The sequence below is a fragment of the Chaetomium strumarium genome (assembly GCF_033439665.1).
Source record: "Chaetomium strumarium strain CBS 333.67 chromosome Unknown B0T15scaffold_3, whole genome shotgun sequence".
Taxonomy (NCBI): Eukaryota; Fungi; Ascomycota; class Sordariomycetes; order Sordariales; family Chaetomiaceae; genus Chaetomium; species Chaetomium strumarium.
Genome location: NW_026944431.1, coordinates 4,295,490 through 4,319,784, shown reverse-complemented (window position 1 = coordinate 4,319,784; position 24,295 = coordinate 4,295,490). Strand labels below are relative to the sequence as shown.

Genomic DNA, 24,295 nt, shown 5'->3' with positions numbered 1-24,295 from the left:
GAGAATAACATCATCATGCTTTGCATGCCTCTGTATTCCTCCTACAAGCTCTAGCCACTCGATGTTGGCTGCTTTAGGCTGTTGAAACAGTCATACAGTCGCTAGATTAAGGACTTAATATGCGTGTATATCAACCATATCAGTAAGCTCGAGTTCCTCTGTGGCTTTCGCAAGGCCTTCTTTGCTTCTATAATAGAGAAGAAATATAGTATAGCTTTATAAGGGCTAGCCTAATACTATATGATCTAGAGAAGGTCTTTTCTACACTAGATATAAAACTTTGTATACTAACACCTCCAACCTTACGACCTAGCACTGCATAATCTTAGGTCTTCCAGACACCATATAACCCCCAAGAAGCCGAATTACAGTCAACACTTATCAAGACTTGCATTGCCAACCATCAAAACAGCTCTCCAACTTCAATATTAGATGCTATAGATCAACTTACTAAGGGTACGATAGCTATAATATACTAGGTAGCCCTCCTTCGATCAGAGATCTCTTCGCTCCACAAGGCCAATGAGGCACTAAGCAAGCGCCGGAGAGCCAAAAGAACACGCGTGCAGCTTGGAGGATCACTTACAGTACAAGATATAAAGGATCTACTAGACTAGAAGGCCGTAGTTAGGGAGATGGTACAAGAAACGCAGCCGGATAGTGGTAGTACAGGGGGGGGTCGTACGAAGGTTCGGTGCTATGGTGTATGCGGCAAGCCTAGCTATAACGTACGTACGTGCCAGGAGATTGTAGAATCATCTGATTCATCTATTTCTGATGTAATTATAGTTGGTTGCTAGTGTTGATATGTTGTAAATATGAATAGTTGTTGTAGGGGTGGAGAGAGTGTACGACTCGCTGATATGTATGACTCGCTGATATGTACGACTCGCTGATATGTACGACTCGCTGATATGTATGACTCGCTGATATATATGACTCGCTGATAATATACATTAATATCTATATAATAGGTGAAGGCTACTACTTGAATTACTCACGAGAGAACTCCTAGAGTTCTCTAGAACGAATGATTAGCTAACCTATATACTACGGGCTTCCTATAGATTACTTGCTTATCTCTAGTAATCCCTAATACTAGATTATCTTAGATCACTAGTGATCTCTTATAAGCTTTATAGCTAGATTACTGATCCTTCCCTAATACTAAGCGTGATTCTTTTCTGATTAGTCTATTCTTAGACCGGAATAATTAGACACAAGCGCCGCTCGCAGACTATGCAGGTCAGCCCTACCGGCCTTTATAGGTTAATGTCACGGTCGGTATGGGTGTCGCCCCAAGTGGGGGTCGAACCCACGACCTCCCTGATTGACGGCTGTTGTGGAGCACCGGTCATATGATCCATAAATCAGGAATATCTTCGTATAATGTTCTGAGCCACTGACTCAGAACTTCTTTTTCCTTTCCTCAACTTTAGATTCACGAAATAGAATGACAACAATAGCCAGCTTGACCCTGTCCAATTACATCTAGTCGTCACAGTTAATTTATGATATAATGCCCCCTCTCTAGGGCTATTCGTCCCGATAGCCCAGATCTGTTTCAAATAGCGCCAATACCCTATATTATAGGTATGCTATACGCCTTTACTTTTCCTCTTTCTAAGAGATGCTAATATAATAATAGGCTATATCTATAAGCGCTAGTCTAAGAAAGCCCAAAAGCATATAGCTCTTGCGTCTTTTATCGAATCCTATAGTATAGATACTATACCTTGTTCTTAGTATTTTAAGTATAACTGTGATGGTAGAATGCACTGACTATGATGATGATATTATTTGTATATATAATAATTCATCATACCAAGTGATGATTCATTATGCATATTCTATTATATTATGCATACAAGCTCAGACCTACTCGCATCCTGTATTTAAAGCCTACCTTGCAGTCTCGAGGATTTCTTTCTTCCTGCAAGTTCAATATTCTTGCAATGCAGTCAGTTTACCACTAGAGGCTTGACTCTAGCCTTGAACGACGGCCCTCGTAACAATAACCTTGCTTGCTATATTATATAAGATTCTTCTCTTTATAGTAAATATATCCGTTAACGTACATAATAAGCGAGTGATCCAGACGAGTGAATGACCCACTCTCCACTACTCTACACATATTATCCTCAATTACAAAACAACAGAACTATCAACCAACTACAATTATATCAGAAACGGCTGAATCAGATGCTTCTGCAACCTCCTAGCAAGTGCAGGCATTATGAACAGGTTTGCCGCATATACCACAGCACCGAACCTTTGTACGAGCCCCCTCTATACCACCACTATCCGGCTGCATTTCTTATGCTACCTCTCCAACCATAGCCTTTTGGTCTAGTAGATCCTTTGCATCTTCCACTATAAGTGATTCTCTAAGCTATATATATGTTCTTTTGGCTCTTCGGCGCTTGCTTAGCACCTCGTTGGCCTTGCAGAGCGAAGTATTCTCTGCCTGCAGGAGAGCCACCTAGCACATTATAGCTATTATACTCTTTGTCAGCTGGTCTATAGCAGCTAACATCGAAGCTAGTGAGCTATTTTGATGGGTGGTAATACAAGTCTTAATGAGCGTTGACTGTGAGTTAGCTTCTTAGATATTATATAGTGTCTAGAAGATCCAAGATTATATAGTGCCCGGCTGTAAGATTAGGGATGTTGGTATACGAAGCTTGATATCTAGCTTTGAAAGTGCCCTCTCTGGATTGTATGGTATAAGGCCAGTCCCTATAAAACTACCCTGTATATTCCTCTTAGTGATAGAGGTAAAGAAGGCCGCGCGAAAGGCGTAAAGGAACTTGAGCTTGCTTACGTGGTTGATATACGCGCGTATCAAGTCCTCGATCTAGCAATCATATGCTTGCTTCAACGGCCTAAAGCAGCCAACATCAAGTGGCTAGAGAAGGTAGAAGGAATATAGAGGTATATAGAGTGTAATAATATTGTTCTGCTAGCAGTAGAGCTCGAACTTAGTTGAGTAGTGGCTTTCGTAGCCATCAAGGATCAACAACTAGTATTTGCCCTTTCTCCGAGGCGCTATATAGTAGTCGAAGTGCTTGATCCAATCAAGGCCTACTGCATTGGTAGTCCAGCCATTCTCGGTGGTTATAATGCGCCAGTCAGCCGGGAGGTTGCACTCGGTATACCAGTTGGCAAGGTAGTATTACGCGGCCAAGATGATGAACGGAGGGATAGCCCAGCTGAGAGTATTGACTCCCTGGATTACTGTTGCCCACTTGCGATTGCCAGGCTGGGCTAGCTTAGCCTTGCTCTGGCTATCTAAGGTTGTAACAATCATGCCCGCAAAGATAATGCCTATCATAAACCCGGTCTCGTCAAAGTTATAGATATCGTCATCTACGATACTATACTTGGCCTTAGTGTTCTATATAAGCCTAAACCACTCGCGAATAATGTCTAGATCTTTATATCTAGCCCTCTAGTAGTTGTATCTACGTGTATATCGTATATAGAGCTCTAGCCGGCGTTTGACGAAGTTATAAGCCTAGCGTTTGCTAACAGGGGGCGCATCGCGTTTATATAGTAGTTAGTTGGCTATATCTTCCATACTATATAACCCAGGCGGGAATGCACGTGCAGATAGCTCATTGACATATTGAACTATCGCCTTCTCTTCTAGATTGGTGAGCTTACGCGAGTTGGCTGGAAGATTATATTGTGCAGGCTTGCCGGCGCGTCGACGCCCCAGAGTCCTACGGTCGACCCTATAGATCTTAGCTGCGGCTCGTTCGCTTAGATTCTTGTCGTTTTGAAGAGCTTGGAGAGCTAATATTATCTGGCCTTCTTTTGAAGTAGAGGGCATTTTGGATGGTAGAGGAAATTTTGTTATTGAGTGCAAAGATGTCGCGTCGTGTAGGAAGTGGGTCACTCGCTTGTCTGGGTCACTCGCTTATCATGTACGTTATAGTTATTTATATAACGGTCCCACCACAAGGCCTAGCCAGGGACCTAGCAAAGGCCCAGAACCGAAGCCTACGCATCGTAACCGGAGCCTACAAGGCCACCCCTATACGGAACCTCGAGACGGAAACTTGGATCCCTCCCCTAGACCTCTACCTTAACAAGAGGCTGGCCGACTTTGAAGGCCGGCTCAACGAGCCTACCCTACAGGCCGGGCTAGGCCCAGAGGCCCCGAGACGCCCACCAAAGGAAATCATCCAAGGGGCTTGCAACAGGCTCCAACGAAGGTTCCAGAGGCTACGGGGCCGGCCCCGGAGCCCAGGAAAGCCAACAGACGTCGAAAAGGCCTCGGCTGTAGTGGCCGAATGGAACGCCCAGGCTAAAGCCTTGGGCCCACCATTGGCCAAGACCCAGGATGACTGGGCATTATTAAGAGCTTAGGAGGCCAGGTGGAAAACCCAGGTCCAGGGACAGCCAACCAGGCTAGCCGACGAAGGCCTACCAACAGTCCTCTTCACAAACCAAGGCCTACGGAAACACCAAGGCCTTATAAAGGCCAAGAGCTCCCTACTAGTATAGGCCCGTACGGAGGCTATAGGCCTACGGGACTTTCTTTTTAAACAAAAGGCCTGTAACCAGCCTACCCCCTATTGCGAATGCGGGGAAGGCCGGGAGACAGTAGAGCACCTAGTGGTTTGGTGCTCTATACCACTTATACCAAGAATCTGGCCTAGGCAACTAATACGCACCCACCGGGACCTTAGCCTTGTTTTACAGGGCCTAGGCTACTGGAACCGAAGACTTCTGAAGAAGGTACTGGGTTGGCTGATGAACTCGGGCCGGCTAGGGGAATACAGGCTCGCCCAGAACCTATATCAGGAACTGGAAGCCAGGGAGCTCGGCTAACCACACCCGTGGCCACGGCTTAGCTGGGCTAGCACCCTACTAGCCGTTAGCCCAAGGCCTTCCCAAGGCCTTTTTCTTTACTTGCAGCAGCGTGTATCACTGGAACCATGTCTTTCCTATTATTTTTGATGAAGGTTTTCACCCGGCCTGAATGGTACGGTTTTTTCTTTGTACATAGCAGTAGAGGGTCCGGCGCGCCTTGTAAATAGCTAGGCATAGCAGAGTAGGAGAATATATATATTTATATAATGGTTCTAATATAGCGTCATGTCGTAAGTTATTTCCTCTTCTCTTTATAACGTATATGATAAGCGAGCGACGCAGATAAGCGAGCGACGCACTTTCTACCACCCTACAGCAACTATCCTCAATTATAATATAACAACGCTAGCAACCAACTACAATTACATCAGAAATAGATGAATCAGATGATTCTACAGCCTCCTGGCAAGTGCGAGCATTATGGCCAGGCCTGCCGCATACCCCACAGCATCGAACCTTCGTTCGAGCCCCCCCTAAACCGCTACCATCCGGCTGCGTTTCCTGCATTGCCTCCCCACCTACGGCGTTCTGATCTAGTAGATCCTTTGCATCTTGCACAGTAAGTAAACCTCCAAGCTGCATACGTGTTTTCTTGGCACACCGGCGCTTGCTTAGTGCCTCATTGGCCTTGCAAAGCGAAGAGACCTCTGACCGAAGGAGGGCCACCTGGTGCATTACAGCCATCGTACCCTTGGCAAGCTGGTCTACAGCATCCAACATTGAAGTTGGGGAGCTATTTTGATGGTTCGCAATGCGAGTCTTGATGAGCGTTGACTGTACGTCAGCTTCTCGTGCATTATATAGTGTCTGGAAGACCTAGGGTTGCACAGTGCTGGGCCGTGAGATTGGGGGTGTTGGCGTACGAAGCTTTATATCTAGCTTAGAAAGTACCCGCTCTAGGTCGAATGGCATAAGGCCAGTCTCTGCAAAGCTACCCTATACGTTCTTCTCTATTATAGAAGCAAAGAAAGCTTCTCAGAAGGTATAGAGGAACTTAAGCTTGCTAATATGGTTGATATGCATACGTATTAAGCCCTTGATCTGGCGACTATATGCCTGCTTAAGTGGCCTAAAGCAGCCAACATCGAGAGGCTGGAGCCTATAGGAAGAGTATAGAGGCATACAGAGTATGACAATGTTATTCTCCTTGTAGTAGAGCTCAAATTCGGTTGAGTGGTAGCTCTTGTGGCCGTCGAGGATCAACAACCGGTATATGCCCTTTGTTCGAGGTGCTATATAGTAATCGAAGTGCTTGATCCAATCCGGACCTACTACATTGGTAGTCCAGCCATTATCGGTGGTTGCAATACGCCAGGTAAGTGGTAGGTTGTACTCCCGGTACCAGTTACTCTAGTAGTACTATGCGGCTAGGATGATGAACGGAGGGATAACCCAGCCAAGGGCGTTGACTCCCTAGATTATAGTCGCCTACTCCCGATTACTAGGCTAAGCTAGTTTTACCTTGCCACGCCCATCCGAGGTTATAACCACCATACCCGCGAAGATAATACCCATTATAAACCCAGTCTTATCAAAGTTGTAGATATCGTCATCAACAATCCCATATTTAGCCCTAGTATTCTATACAAGTGCAAACCATTCGCTGATAACCTATGGATCCTCGTATTTAGCCCTCTAGTAGTCGTACTTGCGTATATACTATATACGGAGCTCTAGCTGGCGTTTGACAAAGTTATAAGCCTAGCGTTTGCCGACAGGGGGCGTATTGCGTTTGCATAGTAGGTGGTTGGCCATATCTTCTATACCACTTAATCTAGGTAGGAATACGCGTATAGATAGCTCAGTTATATACTGAACTATTGACTTCTCTTCTAGATCCGTGAGCTTATACGAGTTGGCTAGAACATTGCGTCTTGCAGCACGTCCTTTGCGCCGGTGGCGAATCGTTGCTTCTGGAACGTTGTATAGCTTGGCTACCGCCCGGATACTGAGATTCTCGCTCTGTTTGATAGCTTCGAGGGCTAAAAGAAGCCTGGCTTCTTTTGAGGGGCTACGCATAGCTTGTTGCGGTGGTATTTGGTGGAAAGGTTTAGAGGAGGCGCGTCGCACTGAAAGTGCGTCGCTCGCTTATCTGCGTCGCTCGCTTATCATGTACGTTATAGTATATTAACTAACTTTTCTTAGTAACGAAGATTATATTGGAGTAGAAGTATATAGAGCAAGAAAAGGCGATTGGGAGGAGCAGGCACTATATGCAAGGCAATATACGTAGGGGCGCAGTGCCGAGAGGTCGGCAACACTAGGGATCTACAAACTAGGGGGCAGTCAGGGTTATAAACACTGTAACCACGACTGCCCCGCGCAGAATGCGAAAGAAGCTTCAATGGATAAGAAATCTGGATTCTCTCCAGCAAGCGGAGCCATACCTGCTACTATTCAGGCAAAATCTTGCCTTTCGCACAGTTGCAATTGATGACTCAGCAAGCACGGACCAACACTCGCCAGAGGCTTTACCGGCCGAGGAACGCGTTTGCGTTCCCGGACCGGGGCCGGCTCCGTAACGGCCCCAAACGGCGTCGGCGACGGAGGCCGGAAGGCGTCGCCCATTCTACTTCGTTCACACCCCATTGAGCCGTTGAGCACGCACCCCGCGGATTCGCGATGGCGGTGCATTTTCAGCGCCAGGATCCCGTTCCCGGTTCGGGGACGCGAACCAACTGCGGCCAATCCTCGAGCCTCGGTGCTGGCCAGGCTCGCTCATGCTATTGTGACCTCCCGTTTTTCCCCCTAAATTCCAGGACTCCCTTCTCCCTTACCTTCCCGTCGTTCTTCCTACTCCTAACGCTCTCCTCGACTCACGATGACGGTACCACGACAGTCGCGCTTCTCTGAGACGGGCCAGGGTAGAGTTAATGCGCTCCTCCAGGCTTATACGGCTAGTGCCATCGAGGAGGAGGGCAATAAGAAGCCCTTCGTTGCTCTGGGCACGAAGGCGGAGCGCGATAGAATATGGGACACCTGGACCGAGTATGTCTTCTCCCCCTCCTTCCCACGGGTGGCGGCCGGCCGCTCTATCCCATTAGTCTTCTAGAGGAGGTGCTGAACAAGCCCGAAGAATATTGCGAGATGTGCCATGGCAGCTCTATCTAACTCCAAGCATACCCGAAGGGGACGTTTTCTACAAACAATTGGCGAGGTGGAAGGCTTTCCGCAATTGGCAGAAATACAACCGAGATATACAATAAGGAAGAGGAGTTTGCTGTGTATTTTAAGAAGGAGGTGTGACGAAACCAGGCAGTCCTGCCTCTGAAAGGGTTCGCCGGTCGAAGGTAATCTGGTCGTGCTATAGGTCTCGGTAAAGCCAAAAGGTTCACAACAATACAAATCGCAATGCCTATATAGTAGGTAAGGCTACTGATATATATATTCTCCTACTCCGCTATGCCTCGCTATTTACAAGGCGCGCCGGACCCTCTACTGCTATATACAAAGGAAAAACCGTACCGTTTAGGCTGGGTGAAAACCTTTGTCGGAAGTAATAGGAAAGACATAGTTCCAGTGATACACGCTGCTGCAAGTAAAGGAAAAAGGCCTTGGGAAGGCCTTAGGCCAACGGCTAGTAGGGTACTAGCCCGGCTAAGCCGTGGCCACGGGTATGGCTAGCCGGGCTCCCTAGCTTCTAGTTCCTCATCAAGGTTCCGAGCGAGCCTATATTCCCCTAGCCGGCCCGAGTTCATCAGCCAACCCAATATCTTCTTCAGAAGTCTTCGGTTCCGGTAGCCTAGGCCCTGTAAAACAAGGCTAAGATCCCGGTGGGTGCGTATTAGTTGTCTAGGCCAGGTTCTTGGTATAGGTGGTATAGAGCACCAAATCACGAGATGCTCCGCTGTCTCTCAGGCTTCTCCGCATTCGCAATAGAGGGTGGGCTAGTTACGGGCCTTTTGTTTGAAAAGAAAGTCCTATAGGCCTATAGCTCCTGTACGAGCCTGTACTAGTAGGGAGCTCTTGGCCTTTGTAAGGCCTTGGTGTTTCCGTAGGCTCCGGTTCGTAAAGAGGACTGTTGGTAGGCCTTCATCAGCTAGCCTAGTTGGCTGTCCCTAGACTTGGGTCTTCCATCTAGCCTCCCAAGCTCTTAATAGTGCCCAGTCATCCTAGGTAAGGCTACTGATTGAAATTGCTTACTAAGGAAGCTAGCTATCTAAATAAGTGACAGAATGGTAGAACTATATATAGCTTCCTCTCCTAGGTACCTTCGTACCTAGATTACCAACGATCACCTCGGCCCGGTGATCGTAGGTGAGCCGCTTACTGGGATCACCAGCTCCCGATTGACCTTGGTGATCCTACCGTCCCTGACGGCTATTGGCCTAGAGTTCCAGGGTCGCGCCCTACCCGGCCGCTATATATGGTTGGTTTATAATACGATACCCTCTCTCTAAGTCTTTCGTCCCAAAAGACCTATAGGTTATCCTATATCTTTAGTGCTAACGCCTTTATAGGTCTCCTCTTGTTTTCCCAATATATTCTTATATTTCCTAAGCTAACCTTTATTATAATAGGGTATATAGAGAAACGCTACCGTAATACTACCTTAGATTGCTATATCTTATTTACTTTAATTAAGAGAGGCGGCTCTAAAACTATACGCTGATCGGACGGCGGCCCTTTCTTACTACTCGCAAAGACACTGGGTCGTCAACGCCTTCGGCTACGCCGACGTTACCTCGCAAAAGAAGACGCACGTTGGCCGTAGCTCAGGGGCGAAGATAGCTGAGCTGAAAGGCGTTAGCGAGGACCAGATCCGCCGCGCCGGCCGTTGGAAGCAGGAGCAGATGGTCGGCTGTTACCTCAACGCATTGCCCTGTAAGTTAATACGTACGATGGCTGGCCATCCTTCGCAGATGGGGTGTTTCGAGATCCGCCGCGCCGGGATCGCGCCACCAGAGGCCCTGCTTCCGATGATCTGGTCTGGGTTGGATCGCTGGAAGGACCGGATTGGCCCTAGGTCCGACCAGGTGAACGACCTTGCGGCGATGGGCCTAATGAACCTGCTTTTCTACTTAGGCGAGGTAGTCCTACAAGACTCGGTCCTCCTAATGCAGCAGTTCCTCAACAGCCCAGTATAGAACCACCCGGTCTTTTAGCACGAGGCGTACCAGCCATTCGCGCGGCGGGTCTTAGCCTTCGTACAGGAGGAGGAGCAGCCAAGTCAGCTAGCCGTCCTTGTCCAGGCGATGCCGGTCTTAGCCGACTACTTGAAGTCTATCGACTCATGCAATGAGGCCAGAGCGGCCGAGCTTAAAACCGCATTTGAGACCGAGGTCCGAGCAGCCGAAACGCGGCTCAGAGAGGCCCAGTCCTCGCAGCTTCAGATCTTCTTAGTTTCGGGGCTTTAGGCGGCCGCGGTGGCGGTCCTACCGTCAGCAGAGGGAGGGTTAGCAGAAGGAGGGGGAAAGAGCCGATGCGCGTCCGCCCAATCTAGCATCGACAATAGCCGTATGTCAAGCCCTGACCGGCGGGGACATACGACGCGCCGGAGCCGGAGTTGCAGCCGCCCTGGTATCGCATGTGCCGGGCAGTCAAGACGGTAGAGGGCCTGTGGCGCGAGTGGACAGTCGGCCTTCGAGGCCAACCGGCTATCGCCGCGCTCGACAGCAGATGGGGCAGCCGGTGGCGCGCAGGGCGGCAGAGCGAGCTGCAGTGGTATTCCCTACGGCTAGAGGTCATCAAAGAGATCCGGCGTGTCGCCCAGGCGAAGCGGATCGGCGAGCAGGCGGCGATGTGCATTGTCAGCATGCAGTAGCAATGCATCGGCTGCTCCCTCGACTAGTTTTGCAAGCGGCTACGGGCGAACAGGAAGGCGTGTGCGCTCGGCCGTCCGGCCGTATAATATAGTCCAGTACAGCGTAGTATAACCCCGACGGGTAACGCAACTGTGTTCTCCTGACCGTCTGTCAGTTTATAACCTTCTGGATTGCTTCAAATTGCCTTCAGTTGCATGGGAACTGCCCGGGGGTAGATATAGGTGGATATTGTAAGCACAAGAGGTCTCCTCTCTTCCCGGGACTTCTTCAGACTATATAGCACCTACACCATAACGTTACAGGCCGCCAGACTTCTTCTGCTACCATCCCTTATACCTATACATTCTGCTGGACATACAAACCAACAATATACCATCTCTGCTTAGACACAGAATGACTACTCCCCCGCCAGACGTCGCGGAGCGCATCCGCTCCAAAAAGGCGTAGTATACGCGTTTCGCCGACACCAAGCAGTGGAACAAGTTCGACACCATCTTCGTGCCAGACGCGACCTTCACTTTCGTCGATATAGATGGCAAAGTCATCTCCACGCCGGACGGGGCGATCCCTTACAAGTGGTACTCGCTCGAGTCGTGGGTGGCCTTTTTTGAGAAGGCGCTCGCCGACTTGCAGGTCATCCATCTCACTGGCCCCGGGGAGTTTGAGTTGGTCGGTCCGAACGAGGTAAAGGCGGTGTTTACGGTAGTGTACAACGATGCACTAAAGGGGGGAGGGACTGGACCGCATGAGACGGGCGGTGGTCACTACTATGAGACGTGGGTGCGCCAGAGCGGTGATTTGTTTTGTAAGGATCTGTGCATGCAAAGGACTTATCATCGTGTCATTTAGAGACGAGGCTCTACCGTACTTATTGGGCACTGGTAGTGATTCCTTATAGGCCGTCGGTGCAGATATCGTTGTATTATAGTGGAAGCCCAAGGAAACTAGCAATCAATGGGTACGGCTTCGAGATCGCATTCCTATAGGATATGGCCTCAATTCTATGGTAAGGAATATCAAGTGATGGGTTTCCAAAGTACAAACCAACTACAGATAGTTGAGGAACAGAACAAGCACTCGAAATATCACAGCAGTCTCAATCTCGATGATACCCAATAGATAACGGACACTAACTGCACCTAGCCACTCATTCTCACTCTCCGCCCTCCTGAGATAAGAATCCCAAATCACGTCATATTCCTTTTTCTTCGTGTCATCTCCGAGGCATATAAACCAGATACGCGTGGACTATCCTAGCACTAGCGTGTAGATGCAGCATCAGTATAGTACTAGAGATGAAATGCTTCTATATAATGACACCACTTACGCCCTAGACGTACCAGTTACATCAGTATTCTAACAACCACTTATACCTAAGAGGCTGGGTAGTAAGCACTTACAATGTATTCACAGCATGCCTCACAACCGCCATAATATGCGCAGTCTTCCACGCTGGGCTGGTAGAGCTCGCCGTCACAATAGCATGCGCATTGGCGTTCCATTAGCTTGGGGGGCTTCACAGGACTAGCAGCTAAGATTCCAACAAAGACGGGGAAAACGGCGATAAAAAGCATCATTCTGGCGATATTTGGGGTGAAGATTGTTGAGAACGAAAAGTGGTAGATTTGCCTGGACGTGTAAGCGTCGTCACCCTCTCAGACTCTCTGGAATGGTCCTTTATATAAATCCTGTAGTAATGGAAAAGCCCTCCTCACAGATTAGTGTACAATCTCAATGCGCGTTCATGGGTCCCTGTCGTCCAAGTCTTGCCCGCCGCGAGTCTCCTCAATACATGTCCGATTCGTTCTTTTCTGCCCCGGGTAAACTAGTCCATGTAGGTATGACGCGAACATCATGAGATTCGTTGTGGCTGTTACAAGGTCTTTCATTATTCGCGATTCTGCCGCAGAGACGTAGCTGAGGTTTGTCGAGGCCTACATAAGGGCCCAGAACTCTACGATTCGTTCTTTTCTGCCCCGGGTAAACTTGTCCATGTAGGTATGACGCGAACATCATGAGATTCGTTGTGACTGTTCAAGGTCTTTTATTATTCGAGATCCTGCCGCAGAGACGTGGCTGAGGTTTGCCGAGGCCCACATAAGGGCCCAGACCTCTCCGGAACTCCGGTCTCGCTTCTAGACCACCGATCTCAATCCCCAGGAACTTGTGACGGGTGGGATAGGAAACAAAGCGAGGTAAGAGTCAAAAGTGGATGCTGGCGATGTTGATGGTGCTTGGTTGGTAGGGACGCACCACCGTGCACCGTGCACTAAGATAAACCTACGGACCCCGGGACTTATGCCGTAGGGATTTTGTTTCGGGCGCACACCCTAAGGATGGAGATTATGCCAAGACATCGTGACGCATACTCGGCCCCGGTGCAGCTGGTCTTTCGAGATGTTCGTGGAGACGTGACGTATCGCGGGAAGGCGATTGATATAAATGGCAAATGGCCACCAGGTTCTTGGCTCGTTCACCACCAGGCCCGAGCTTACTCGCCTCGAAATCGAAAGCAACTTCCCCCAATGCACCCAAAACGCCTCACCTGCTATACATCTGCGGTAAGTGCACAGTGTCGGGAAGGCGGGAAATCGACCAAAGCGCTTGCGGTGGTCAGACTCAGGATGACATAGACCGCCGCCAGGTTTGCGCCTGCTTGGTGCTGCCGGCCTTCTGGCTTGTTTTCACGGTGGCTGGGAATGCCGCCTAGTTGCACGCAACTTCCGGGTTCATAACCTCGAAGTTCTCGCTCGCCCAGATGTTTGAGGGCTTATCGTCTTTGAGCATGGCGCCTACCTGCTGCACGGCGAAGCAGCCGCTAAACAGACCGGTTTGGGCGTTATTGTGGCGTTGGACGGTATAGACGTTGCCTGCTGACCCGACGATGCCGGTGAAAGTCTGGGACATAGTGACAGTAATGTAAAAAGGTGGGGCTTTGCTTGGCACAGGCAGGTGCCCCTGGCTTGCTTGTCTTTCGAGGATACCAATATCGTCTAGAGGCGAACGGGTAGCATCTTGTCTGGGGGGAACAATAACTATTGGGAAATGGAGTTGGAAAACAGTACGGAAGTCTAGTCGGAAACTATGCGGGTACAAGGCTGAAAAACGGAGATGAAGTTGTAACGTAGGTGTATAGCGAAAGTTACATACATGTGAAAGTTACACTAAACTACACTAATGCGATATTTCACTTCTACACCCACTTCCCCCACAACCTAGCGTACCTCAGAAAAATAATGAAAGCCAAATTATCTTGGCCCTCTGTGACGGTGGAACCCACCGTACCATGGCACAGGCCATTTGATTGGTCAACCTGGTTGGTGCCCCACCTTCCACATCTGGGCATATGCCCCACATCCTATATTTTAGACTTCGCAGCACCTTGCAGTCTTCGAGGATTCCTTTCCTCCTGCAAGTTCAATATTCTTGCAACGCAGTCAGTTGCCCACCAGAGCCTTGAGCCTAGCCTGCAATGACAGTCACCGTGACACCCCACTAGTCTACCTAAACTAGGGGAGGAGGGCTATATGTTACGAACCAACCATATAACCCGACCTAGTGGGGCCATGCAGGCGATGGGGTTACCAATCAAAGAGCACAAGGCAGTGGGATGCCCCACATGGACGCCGATGGACGACAGCGTCCAGGAGCGTCCGTGTGGACGCTCGAGGACGCTGGCGAGCACCAGCGACCATGGACGCCCATGGACGACGGCGAGCGCGAGCGTCCACATGGAAATAGCTAGTATATAGCATTCGTTCTGGAGGACTCTGGGAGTTCTCCAGTGAGCAATTACAAGCAGTAAGGTAGCCCTATATTACTGTGCAGACATTGCGACTTGCATTGTTGTGAACCCTTTGGCTTTACCGAGACCTATAGTCCGACCAGCAGATACCTTCGACCGGCGAACCCTTTCAGAGGCAGGACTGCTTATAGTTTCGTCACACTATATCTAGGGTGAAGATCTTACTGCGAATATAGCTTCTCTTTATAAATTTTCGTACATCTATAGCTTTTGCCTACCTACTCTTTATAGCTATACTAATACGGGATAGGTTCTACCCTTTCTACTTGAAAGTAAAGGAGTTAATATATCTAATATTATAGCCTCAGACAAGGATAATATTAAGCTTAACTGGCTCTATAAATCCGGGTATAAGTACAGCTACTGCCCTAAATCCATTTATATAATACTAATTATTAATATTAATACCAGCAACAATTCTGGGGATAATATAAACGATCTTAACTATATTAATACTGGAGATATTCGCTATTAAAACTAGAAATACTATTACCTTTTATAGGACCTGTGAGAGTAGAGATTAGCAATAGCGTAATATAAAACCTAGTGTAAGCTATAACGTACATGATAAGCGAGCGACGCAGATAAGCGAGCGACGCACTTTCAGTGCAACGCGCCTCCTCTAAACTTTTCCACCAAATACTACCACAACAAGCTATGTGTAGCCTCTCAAAAGAAGCCAGGCTTCTTTTAGCCCTCGAAGCTATCAAACAGAGCGAGAATCTCAGTATCCGGGCAGTAGCCAAGCTATATAACGTTCCAGAAGCAACGATTCGCCACCGGCGCAAGGGACGTGCTACAAGACGCGATGTTCTAGCCAACTCGCGTAAGCTTATAGATCTAGAAGAGAAGTCAATAGTTCAGTATATAACTGAGCTATCTATATGCGTATTCCTACCTAGATTAAGTGGTGTGGAAGATATAGCCAACCACCTATTACGCGAACGCAACGCGCCCCTTGTCGGCAAACGCTGGGCTTATAACTTTGTCAAACGCCAGCTAGAGCTCTATATATAATATATATGCATGTACGACTACTAGAGAGCTAAATACGAGGATTCATAGGTTATCAGCGAGTGGTTTGCATTTATATAGAATACTAGGGCTAAATATAGGATTGTCGATGACAATGTCTATAACTTTGATGAGACTGGGTTTATAATGGGTGTTATCTTTGCGGGTATAGTGGTTATAACCTCAGATAGGCGTAGCAAGGCAAAACTAGCTTAGCCTAGTAATTAGGAGTAGGCGACTGTGATCCAGAGAGTCAATGCCCTTAGCTAGATTATCCCTCTATTCATCATCTTAGCTGTATAGTACTACTAGAGTAACTGGTACTAGGAGTACAACCTACCACTTACCTAGCATATTGCAACTACTGATAATGGCTGGACTACTAATGCAGTAGGTCTAGATTGGATCAAGCACTTCGACTACTATATGGCACCCTGGATAAAGGGCAAATACCGGTTATTGATCCTCGACGGCCACAAGAGTCACTACTCGACCGAATTTGAGCTCTACTACTAGCAGAATAACATTATTATACTCTATATGCCTCCGCATTCTTCCTATAAACTCTAGTCACTCGATATCGGCTGCTTTGGGCCGCTAAAGCAGGCGTACGGTCGCCAGATCGAGTACTTGATACGGATGTATATCAACCATATAAGCAAGCTCGAGTTCCTCTATAGCTTCTGTAAGGCCTTCTTTATCTCTATAATAGAGAGAAATGTCCAGGGTGGTTTTATAGGGTCTGGCCTAGTGCTGTATAATTTAGAAAGGGTGCTTTCCAAGCTGGATATCAGGCTCCGTACGCCAATACCCTCGAATTCGCAGCCTGGCACTATAGAGTCTTGGGTCTTCTAGACACCATATAACCCCTGAGAAGCCGAATCGCAGTCAACTCTTATCAAGACTTGCATTGCCAATTATTAAAACAGCTCTCCAACTTCAATATTAGGTGCTGTAGATCAACTTACCAAGGGTATAATAGCTATAATGCACCAGGTGGCCCTCCTATAGTCAGAGGTCTCTTTACTCCGCAAGGCCAACGAGGTACTAAGCAAGCGCCGGAGAGCCAAAAGAACACGCGTGCAGCTTGGAGGATCACTTACAGTGCAAGATGCAAAGGATCTACTGGACCTGAAGGCCGTGGTTGGGGAGGTGGCACAAGAAACGCAGCCGGATAGTGGTAGTGCAGGAGGGGCTCGTAGAAAGGTTCGGTGTTGTGGTGTGTGTGGCAAGCCTGGCCATAATGTACGCACTTGCCAGGAGGCTGCAGAATCGTCTGATTCTAGTGTTTCTGATGTAATTATAGTTAGTTCCTAGTGTTGTTGTGTTGTAATTGAGGATAGTTGTTGTAGAGTAGTGGAAACTGTACGACTCGCTTATATGTACGACTCGCTTATATGTACGACTCGCTTATATGTACGACTCGCTTATATGTACGACTCGCTTATATGTACGACTCGCTTATATGTACGACTCGCTTATAAGATACGTTATCTGCTTAGTAGGCGAGCTACTGATTTAAGGACAATGGGTGTGTTCCACGGCCCGTCGTGGCTAGGAGGTCCACCGCGAAGGGGCTACGATGCTGGGTTCCGCGGGGTAAGTGAATGGTGCTGGAGGCGGCGCATGGCATTGACCGGGTCCGCCGTGCTCGGTCTGGGTTAGGTCTGGATATGCCCGCGTGCGTCGCGTAGGTAATCACACCATCGAATGCCCGTATGGCAAGTACCCCTACCAAAGGCCGTCGACAGAGATGGACCTAGTAAAGGAATGCTGTAACGCGGGAAACCTGAAACCACAGCTCAGGTCCTTCGAGTTCTGCATCCCATTAGTACTCCTTCCAATTCTCGGAAGGTCAAGGGATGGCCAATATCGCCCTCTCTCCTGTCACCAACGCCAAGTTATAGCTACGGCGGTGCCGGAGGTGGGAAAGAAGGTCTCATCAGCGGCTGGGACGCAGACTTCCTCCAACAAGCGACGCAGTCAGCTGAGAGAGCCATGTAAAACCCCCCCCGGCGACAACACGCCATTGTCAGGCCCAGGCACACCCTCGTCGGCTCCTTGGTCCCCGCCGTCGCGCCTCTCTTGATTTCGGAAGTATATCCCGCCGCTATGCCCCCTGCTCAGGCCCGACGAGCTTACTTTCAGCAACATTGTGTCACTCTTAGAAAGTGATCAGCCTGCTCAGAAGGCGATCGCTCTCGCTATATTGGCCTTGGGGGAGTTGTGTTTGAACGCTAGAGACGCCCCAACCACGGCGACGCACGTTGACAGGACCAACGCACGCGAAGTGTGACGAAACCACAGGCAGTCCTGCCTCTGAAAGGGTTCGCCGGTCGAAGGTATCTGCTGGTCGGACTGTAGGTCTCGGTGAAGCCAAAGGGTTCGCAACAATGCAGGTCGCAATGTCTGCACAGCAGGTGAAGGCTACTGTTTGTATTGCGCACTGAGGAAGCTAGCTATCTGAATGAGTGACGGAATGGTGGAACTATATACAGCTTCCTCCCCCAGGTACCTTCGTACCTGGATCACCAGTGATCACCTCGGCCCGGTGATCGTAGGTGAGCCGCTCACCGGGATCACCAATTCCCGATTGATCTTGGTGATCCTGCCGTCCCTGACGGCTATTGGCCCGGGGTCCCGAGGTCTCGCCCCACCCGGCCGCCATACATGGTTGGCTCATGACAATTGCATTTGGTAAATGGGCTATGGCGTATCGTATAAGATCTATAGTTGCAAGCCTATATTACGGGTTATACAGCCTTGCAAAACCGCACCTTTCCCGCCGTGCTTTATGCAGAATGGACGACGATCCCATGCTACCGACTAAGTATTTGATACTGTAGTACATGTAGGTAGGTCGATATTCGGAACGAAGCAGTACATATTCGTCGCTCGCACTAGCAACATCGTGAGGCTATAGCACCCTTGCCACCGCATCGGCCCAACTGAACTACCCGAATCCTTGTGTTGGCTAGTCTACATAGTAGCCGACCATTGTTGGGCTGCCCGTGGACCTCATGACAACCAGGTCGCTTCAGGTCTGTACTCTGTTTGGGACATAGAAGAAACGGCCGGATGTGGTGTTGTTGCACGCATGGCCCTACTGTGTCGCTCTGGTGGTCTGGAGGCCAGGTGTAGGTAATTCGCCCTGGCCAGGTTCGATCGGCCCGTCAACGGCCTGACACGGTACCGGCTGGGCCGGCTCTTCTTCTTCGGCCTCCACGTACTCGAAATGTGGTTCCTCTCGGCCCGAGACGCATCACCGGGTTGCCGGCGTGCACCCAACATGAGACTAGGCAAGACCGCCACGGCCGTTGAACACTGCTTCCTCCAGTGTGGTGAGAGGACACGGCATTCGTGGCACATTGTAATTGGACGAAGGCGTTGCGGACATTAAGCGCTGGTTCAACCGAGCATCTCTCTAGCGTATTTTCCTCTTCCCCAAACACACCACGTTCTAGACCATTTCATAATATGGAGATCATTAAGTCTAGTGAGGCATTTAAACATGTTGACGGCAAACTTGAATCGACTGCGTGCAAGGCATTGTCCGAGTCGACGACGTCCTGTACTTCGGAAAGTGGAAAATTCGGCAGCAGCCACCTGCTGATTTCTCTCAGCTTGACGCTGTCAAAAATGTTGGAAACGGATGACAGAGAGCCGGAGATGAAGCCCTCTTGGACGGTGGCGACAGGGCGGAGCTGTTACGTCAAAAGACCAAGTCTGTTTGACTATGCCGGTACAGCAGACCTCGAGAAACGAATCTTCCGCGAAGTTGAGACGTGCGAAATGCTCAAACAATATCGCCATCCGAATCTCGCCTTCTACTATGGTGTCCAAGAAACACGAGGACGAGTGTCAGGCCTCTGTTTCAAGCAATACGTCTCGACGTTGCTTGACAAAGTCAATCCTCAACACTTGAACAAATCTGACTTCCTGCTCAGCGAACGGCCGCTTGTCAACAATAAAATGAAGGCGCAGCTGGACAGGATACTGGGGGGTATCCAGCACCTTGATTCACTTGGCCTCGTCCATAACGACATCACGCCAGCTAACATCATGCTGGAGGAGGACGGTACATGGGTCATCATAGACTTCGATAGTTGCCGGCATGTTGGGGACGGACTTCGTAACACGGATACTAAGAGGACCTACGGATGGCACGACCCCAACGTAACGATCGCCTCAGAAAAGAAACGACCTCGACGCCTTTGCTGAGTTGAGGACCTGGCTTTTCGGGTCATTGGCTGGTGAATTTCTGTTTTCACAAAAATGATTCGTCACTGTAAGTATTTACACTAGGTTTGTTCCAGCCCACATGCAACACATGTTCATTTGCAGATATGTACTCTACGGAAACCTAGGGTTGAGTTTGTAAAATAACCAGAAAACCAGTATATACAGTCACGCTGACCGTAGCACATTGCACCCAGGCTATATACTGCTTACATGCTTAAGCTCTGTTATGGCCAATGCCGCTCCCATCAGCCACAGCCGTATTGTAGAAAGCTTTGGTATATATATAGTACCTGGATATGATAGCTATAGCCCAACGTTAACGGCTAGGCCAATTACGATGGCTATAATGACTATAGTTCAATTGCTACGGCTATACGAAGTACAAGGGGGTTACATTTGGGGTTATGGACCACTTGTGGATTCAGGCTTCCGTAGTGGGACACCCACTCCCACAACAGAAACATATGGCTCGATCTTGCCCTCCTCCTCCTCCTCCACGATCCCCCGATTTGTTAGGTATCTTGTCTTTGATGGCATAGTGGGGTCTTCGATCGAAGAGTCAGCATCCGGAGACCCGACCCTTGTTTCATCGGATGCAGGACATACAGTAGTGCCCAACTGAACGGCCGCGGAAAGCATCATGATTCGTCTAGGATCCATAAGCTTCAACCGTCTTCATCCCCCCTCCTGTTGAAGTTTCGCCAGAATCATGACGTCGGGAGACGTAGCCCGTATGAGACCGTATGCGGGACATGGAGCCGGACGGCGGCGGGACCAGCACCGAAGACCCATACGACAGGCACATCTAGCTCTTGCTGGGACCGACCGGCTTCTAGCCTATGCTCCGACTTACCGACCCATCATTTATGTTTGATTCTACATTGCGTAGGTCCCCCCTCTATTCGCACCGAAAGCTCCGCAGATGATCACCAAGTGACGTAACTATTGAATGCAGCAATCAAAACTCCGTAATTCTTAGCTCATTGGGACGGTAGTTTACTCCGGGCCCCGACATCTGGTTGAAGCTCTGAGTGTTTGCAGACGCGGATTAATAGGCGAGGAGGGGCGTGCCAGTGCCACTTAGAGAGCAAACTGGAATTCAAACACTTTTCCAGTCGTTCTTAGTCGGAACCCGCTCTCCTCTCAGTCATGGACTTCGGAAAGGAAAAGAAAGATCTGCACCTTGGCAAGGATCTACGGTTCGACAAGGTCTTCGAAGCCGGGAGCTTCATCATCTTCTACTCACCCACGTACTACCAACAGGGCCGACCGGTCGACAATACGCATATCAACATCCTCAGTGCCGAGAAAGATGAGCTTCTCCATATCTCTTTCCGCCGCGCTGAGAATCAGATCGTGTTCAATAGTCGCACATCTGGCGGGACATGGGACGATGAAGAGCGCAAACCGTTGGAGGGAGTCTTCAGCAGGACTGATGTCACGATTGCCGTTCGCCTCGAGGACACTGACTATAAGGTCTACGTCGACGATTCCATCATTCACACGTACAAGAAACGGATTTTCAAGGATGCCCAGGGAGTGTCGTACCGGACACAAAGGACGGATGGCAAGTCCGCCTTCGCCAACCCCATCGGGGTCGTGGTTCTGACACCCAAGGAGGCCTCGGATTTCAAAAGAGCACCTGCTGCAAATTACGAGAAAGCCTACTTCAACCTCACTCCAAAGGATGTAGCAGAAGAGTCGAAAAATGACAAGTTCGACTACGTCATCATTGGAAGTGGCATCGGCGGTGGCATGCTTGCTGCTGACCTCCTCGACAAGAATAGGCGTGTGTCGGCCGGCTTCAGTTCTCAGGCGACTACCTACGTCGCCCGCTCCATATTCAACCTCGAGGCGGCCAATGCATTGGTTGAGGAGTCCGATAAGAGGACCAAAAGGATCCTCGTCGTGGAGCGCGGCAACCTACTTTTCCCCACGCATTCGCTCAATATGCCTCGCCCGACGAGCCGCGGAAACTACGGCCAGATGAACGACCTGTTCTACAATCACTTCAAGCAGAACTGGGAGATGGACGACGACACGCGAAAGATCTGGAAGGGTGGCCCGGTGTACTGCCTGGGTTGCCGCAGCACCGTTTGGGGCCTCTTTTCTCCTAGGTGAGCTCACAGCCTACTTTTTCCAAGGTACCTACCTACCTTCACCAACCGAGTCACTGACCATCGTGGCAGAATAGACGACGACACCTTCCGGAACCACTTTCCCAATGAGGTGTATGAAAATCTGACCAAGACATACTTGCGCAAAGCCGAGGAGTGTATGAACCTTTCGTACTCACGCACTCTTCCGCTGCACCGCGCGCTCAAGGACATTCTCAATATTCGGCACCGTGATGACAAACTTCCGACCACTCAGTGGGAATGGGGACGGGTGGCCTCCCAGTTCAGCAACGAGAGGAACTTTGATTTCTCAGAGGGCGCGTTTAGTACCGTGGACCGTCTTCTCGAGGCGGCAATGGACGACCACTGCGGCCATGGGAAGTTCAAGATCCTCATCAACTCGACTGGCTTCCGCCTCGAGCCCAAACCAAAGCCGGGCACGACACGTTCGGCCACCCACGTGGTTGTTAAAGATTCGTCAGGAAATTTGCACAACATCTACACCAAAAATGCAGTCATCTGTGCCGGAGCTGTTGAGAGCCCGGCCGTTCTGTTGCGCAGTATGCGCGGCGACTCGATCGAGGAGACCTTCGGGAAGGAATTTGCTCGCAACTTTGGGCACGTCACTGACCACCACATCTTCTACGTGACGCTACCGTTCTACTACAAGGACATGAACCTGAGGAGTCTTCTCGGTGGGGTGAAGCTTCAGACCAACATCAGCTTCCGGGATGTCCAAATCGATGACACTACTGCGCTGGCCAACATCTCACTTGATGCCTCCTCCTTTTTACCCCGGCGCAACATCCCCGACTCTGAACTTCCGCAGTTCATCATTGCCTACATCTTGCCCTCGAAGCTCTCGCGCGATAACAAGATTGAGCTTGACGAGGAAGGCCGGACACGGATCAAGGTTGGGTACGCCAAGGATCCCAACCTGGAGGAGAAGAAGGAAATTCTGAAGAACTTTGCTGTCGACGCGATGAACAAGATTGCATCCACTCTCGACATCCAATTCGTCCAACACAGGTTCAGCATGGACAACTACACGATGATTGACAAGGTCACCAAGCAGGATATTGAGCTCGGCGAGCTCGGCCCGGGCGGTGTGGCGCACGAGTTAGGTTCCATCCCGATGCCCGACGCGGAGGGAAAAGACGGCCTTCTCGACGCAAACCTCAAGCTGCAATACGGCTGGGACAACGTCTATGTCTGCGACCTGTCCATCTTCCCCTACTCGCCCGCCGCGAACCCAACCCTCTCCCTGACCGGCCTCTCTCTCCGCCTGTCCGATCACCTGGTCCCTCCCAGGGATATCCGGTACCAGCCCATCGTCGTGCACAACCTGTGCCGCGACACAGTGTACGTGACCATGACGCTATCCAGCAAGGCCAGCACGCATTGGAACCCGCTTGCGTGTAGCGACGACGAGCGGGTGGAGATTAAATCGGGCACGAGCATGACCTGGAAGCGCGAGCTGAAAGAATCCATATTTGTTTACTCGTCCAAAGAGACCGAAAGCTTCGACGTGCAGATCGTCCACCCGGGTGTTACGGCCCTGATCACGGAGCCGCCGCCGGGGGCGCCGCACGCGGTGCCCAAGTCCATGCCTACTAGGCGTGATTCTGGTGTCGAATTTCAATACGTGTAAGTACCTATGGCAAGGTATGGTATGGAAGTGATGCGAGCCGTCAACAAGCCAAACCGGCGGCCATCATATCTGGTGAAGGAATCATCATCTCAAAAAGTTGTCTGATCAATGTGCTTGGAAAGGACAGATTGTCAATAGCCTGAAAAAGTTGGTCACTTGATTGCATCAGCACTCTAAAACCTCTTGTTATGCCTTGCCTTGACTCTGGCCCTCATGGTGGGCGTAGCACTTCCCTTCAACGGTAGCGTCTTTGTACTCCTGATAACCAACCACGGGTGTCTCGCCGTTTGCTCGGAATACGGCACCGCATACGGCGTTAGTCCCGCCGTCACATTGACAAACACCCCGGAATGATCCTCCCCGTAGGACTCCCTCGCATCATACGCATCCATCTCAAACTCCTCTTTCCCCTGTCCCTAAACCTACAAGCTAAGACAAAGCAGATAGCTTGGTGCACCTCCCTTCCTCCCCGCATAATACAGCGCAATCGTCTTCTGCCTCAGCACATAGCCCCCGTCCTCAACCCCCAGGAGCCGCCACCGTGTTGGCATGATTTGCAGCGTTGCGCTAGTTGTGGGTCTGCTAGCTTGAGCTTTCACTTCACACCGGCAAGCCAAGAAGCAGACAGGATGGCTCGAGGAATTGCGAAGCCAGGGGGACACTGGCATGCCCGAGTTACCAGGGTGGTCTGTCCCAGTCACGCACAGCTCAGGGATGGAGGAGCTAGATGGTCATGGAACTGCTTGGCATGAGATGCATGGTTCGGCGGCACACCACGGGGCTAGGCCAACGAGTAATGGTGGTCGGTTGAATCACAATG

General features: G+C 49.9%; 4 protein-coding genes across 4 annotated transcripts; all 4 read left to right on the top strand.

The window, feature by feature from the left end:
- The first annotated feature begins 7,393 nt into the window (after positions 1 to 7,393).
- B0T15DRAFT_530788 (uncharacterized protein) lies at positions 7,394 to 8,234 on the top strand. Its single transcript, XM_062869195.1, has 2 exons — positions 7,394 to 7,869; positions 7,958 to 8,234. Exons 1-2 carry the CDS (start codon positions 7,703 to 7,705, stop codon positions 8,085 to 8,087), a joined length of 297 nt encoding a protein of 98 aa, XP_062723451.1. The 5' UTR covers positions 7,394 to 7,702; the 3' UTR covers positions 8,088 to 8,234.
- Positions 8,235 to 11,039: 2,805 nt separating this feature from the next.
- Positions 11,040 to 11,495, top strand: B0T15DRAFT_484726 (uncharacterized protein; the record flags this gene model as incomplete). Its single annotated transcript, XM_062866240.1, has 2 exons — positions 11,040 to 11,060; positions 11,094 to 11,495. The coding sequence occupies 2 exons, from the start codon at positions 11,040 to 11,042 to the stop codon at positions 11,493 to 11,495; spliced, it is 423 nt and encodes a 140-aa protein (XP_062723450.1).
- Positions 11,496 to 18,922: 7,427 nt separating this feature from the next.
- Positions 18,923 to 19,977, top strand: B0T15DRAFT_185410 (kinase-like domain-containing protein). The gene is made up of 2 exons (XM_062862369.1): positions 18,923 to 19,753; positions 19,902 to 19,977. The coding sequence occupies exon 1, from the start codon at positions 18,943 to 18,945 to the stop codon at positions 19,684 to 19,686; it is 744 nt and encodes a 247-aa protein (XP_062723449.1). The 5' UTR covers positions 18,923 to 18,942; the 3' UTR covers positions 19,687 to 19,753; positions 19,902 to 19,977.
- Positions 19,978 to 21,462: 1,485 nt separating this feature from the next.
- Positions 21,463 to 23,475, top strand: B0T15DRAFT_394543 (FAD/NAD(P)-binding domain-containing protein; the record flags this gene model as incomplete). Its single annotated transcript, XM_062864732.1, has 2 exons — positions 21,463 to 21,824; positions 21,897 to 23,475. 2 exons carry the CDS (start codon positions 21,463 to 21,465, stop codon positions 23,473 to 23,475), a joined length of 1,941 nt encoding a protein of 646 aa, XP_062723448.1.
- Between the last annotated feature and the right edge of the window lie 820 nt (positions 23,476 to 24,295).

Coding starts and splice junctions, on each gene's coding strand:
- B0T15DRAFT_185410 (XM_062862369.1), top strand. CDS start 18,943: ATGGAGATCATTAAGTCTAGTGAGGCATTTAAACATGTTGACGGCAAA.
- B0T15DRAFT_530788 (XM_062869195.1), top strand. CDS start 7,703: ATGACGGTACCACGACAGTCGCGCTTCTCTGAGACGGGCCAGGGTAGA. Junction 7,870..7,957: donor ATATGGGACACCTGGACCGA/GTATGTCTTCTC, acceptor ACAAGCCCGAAG/AATATTGCGAGATGTGCCAT.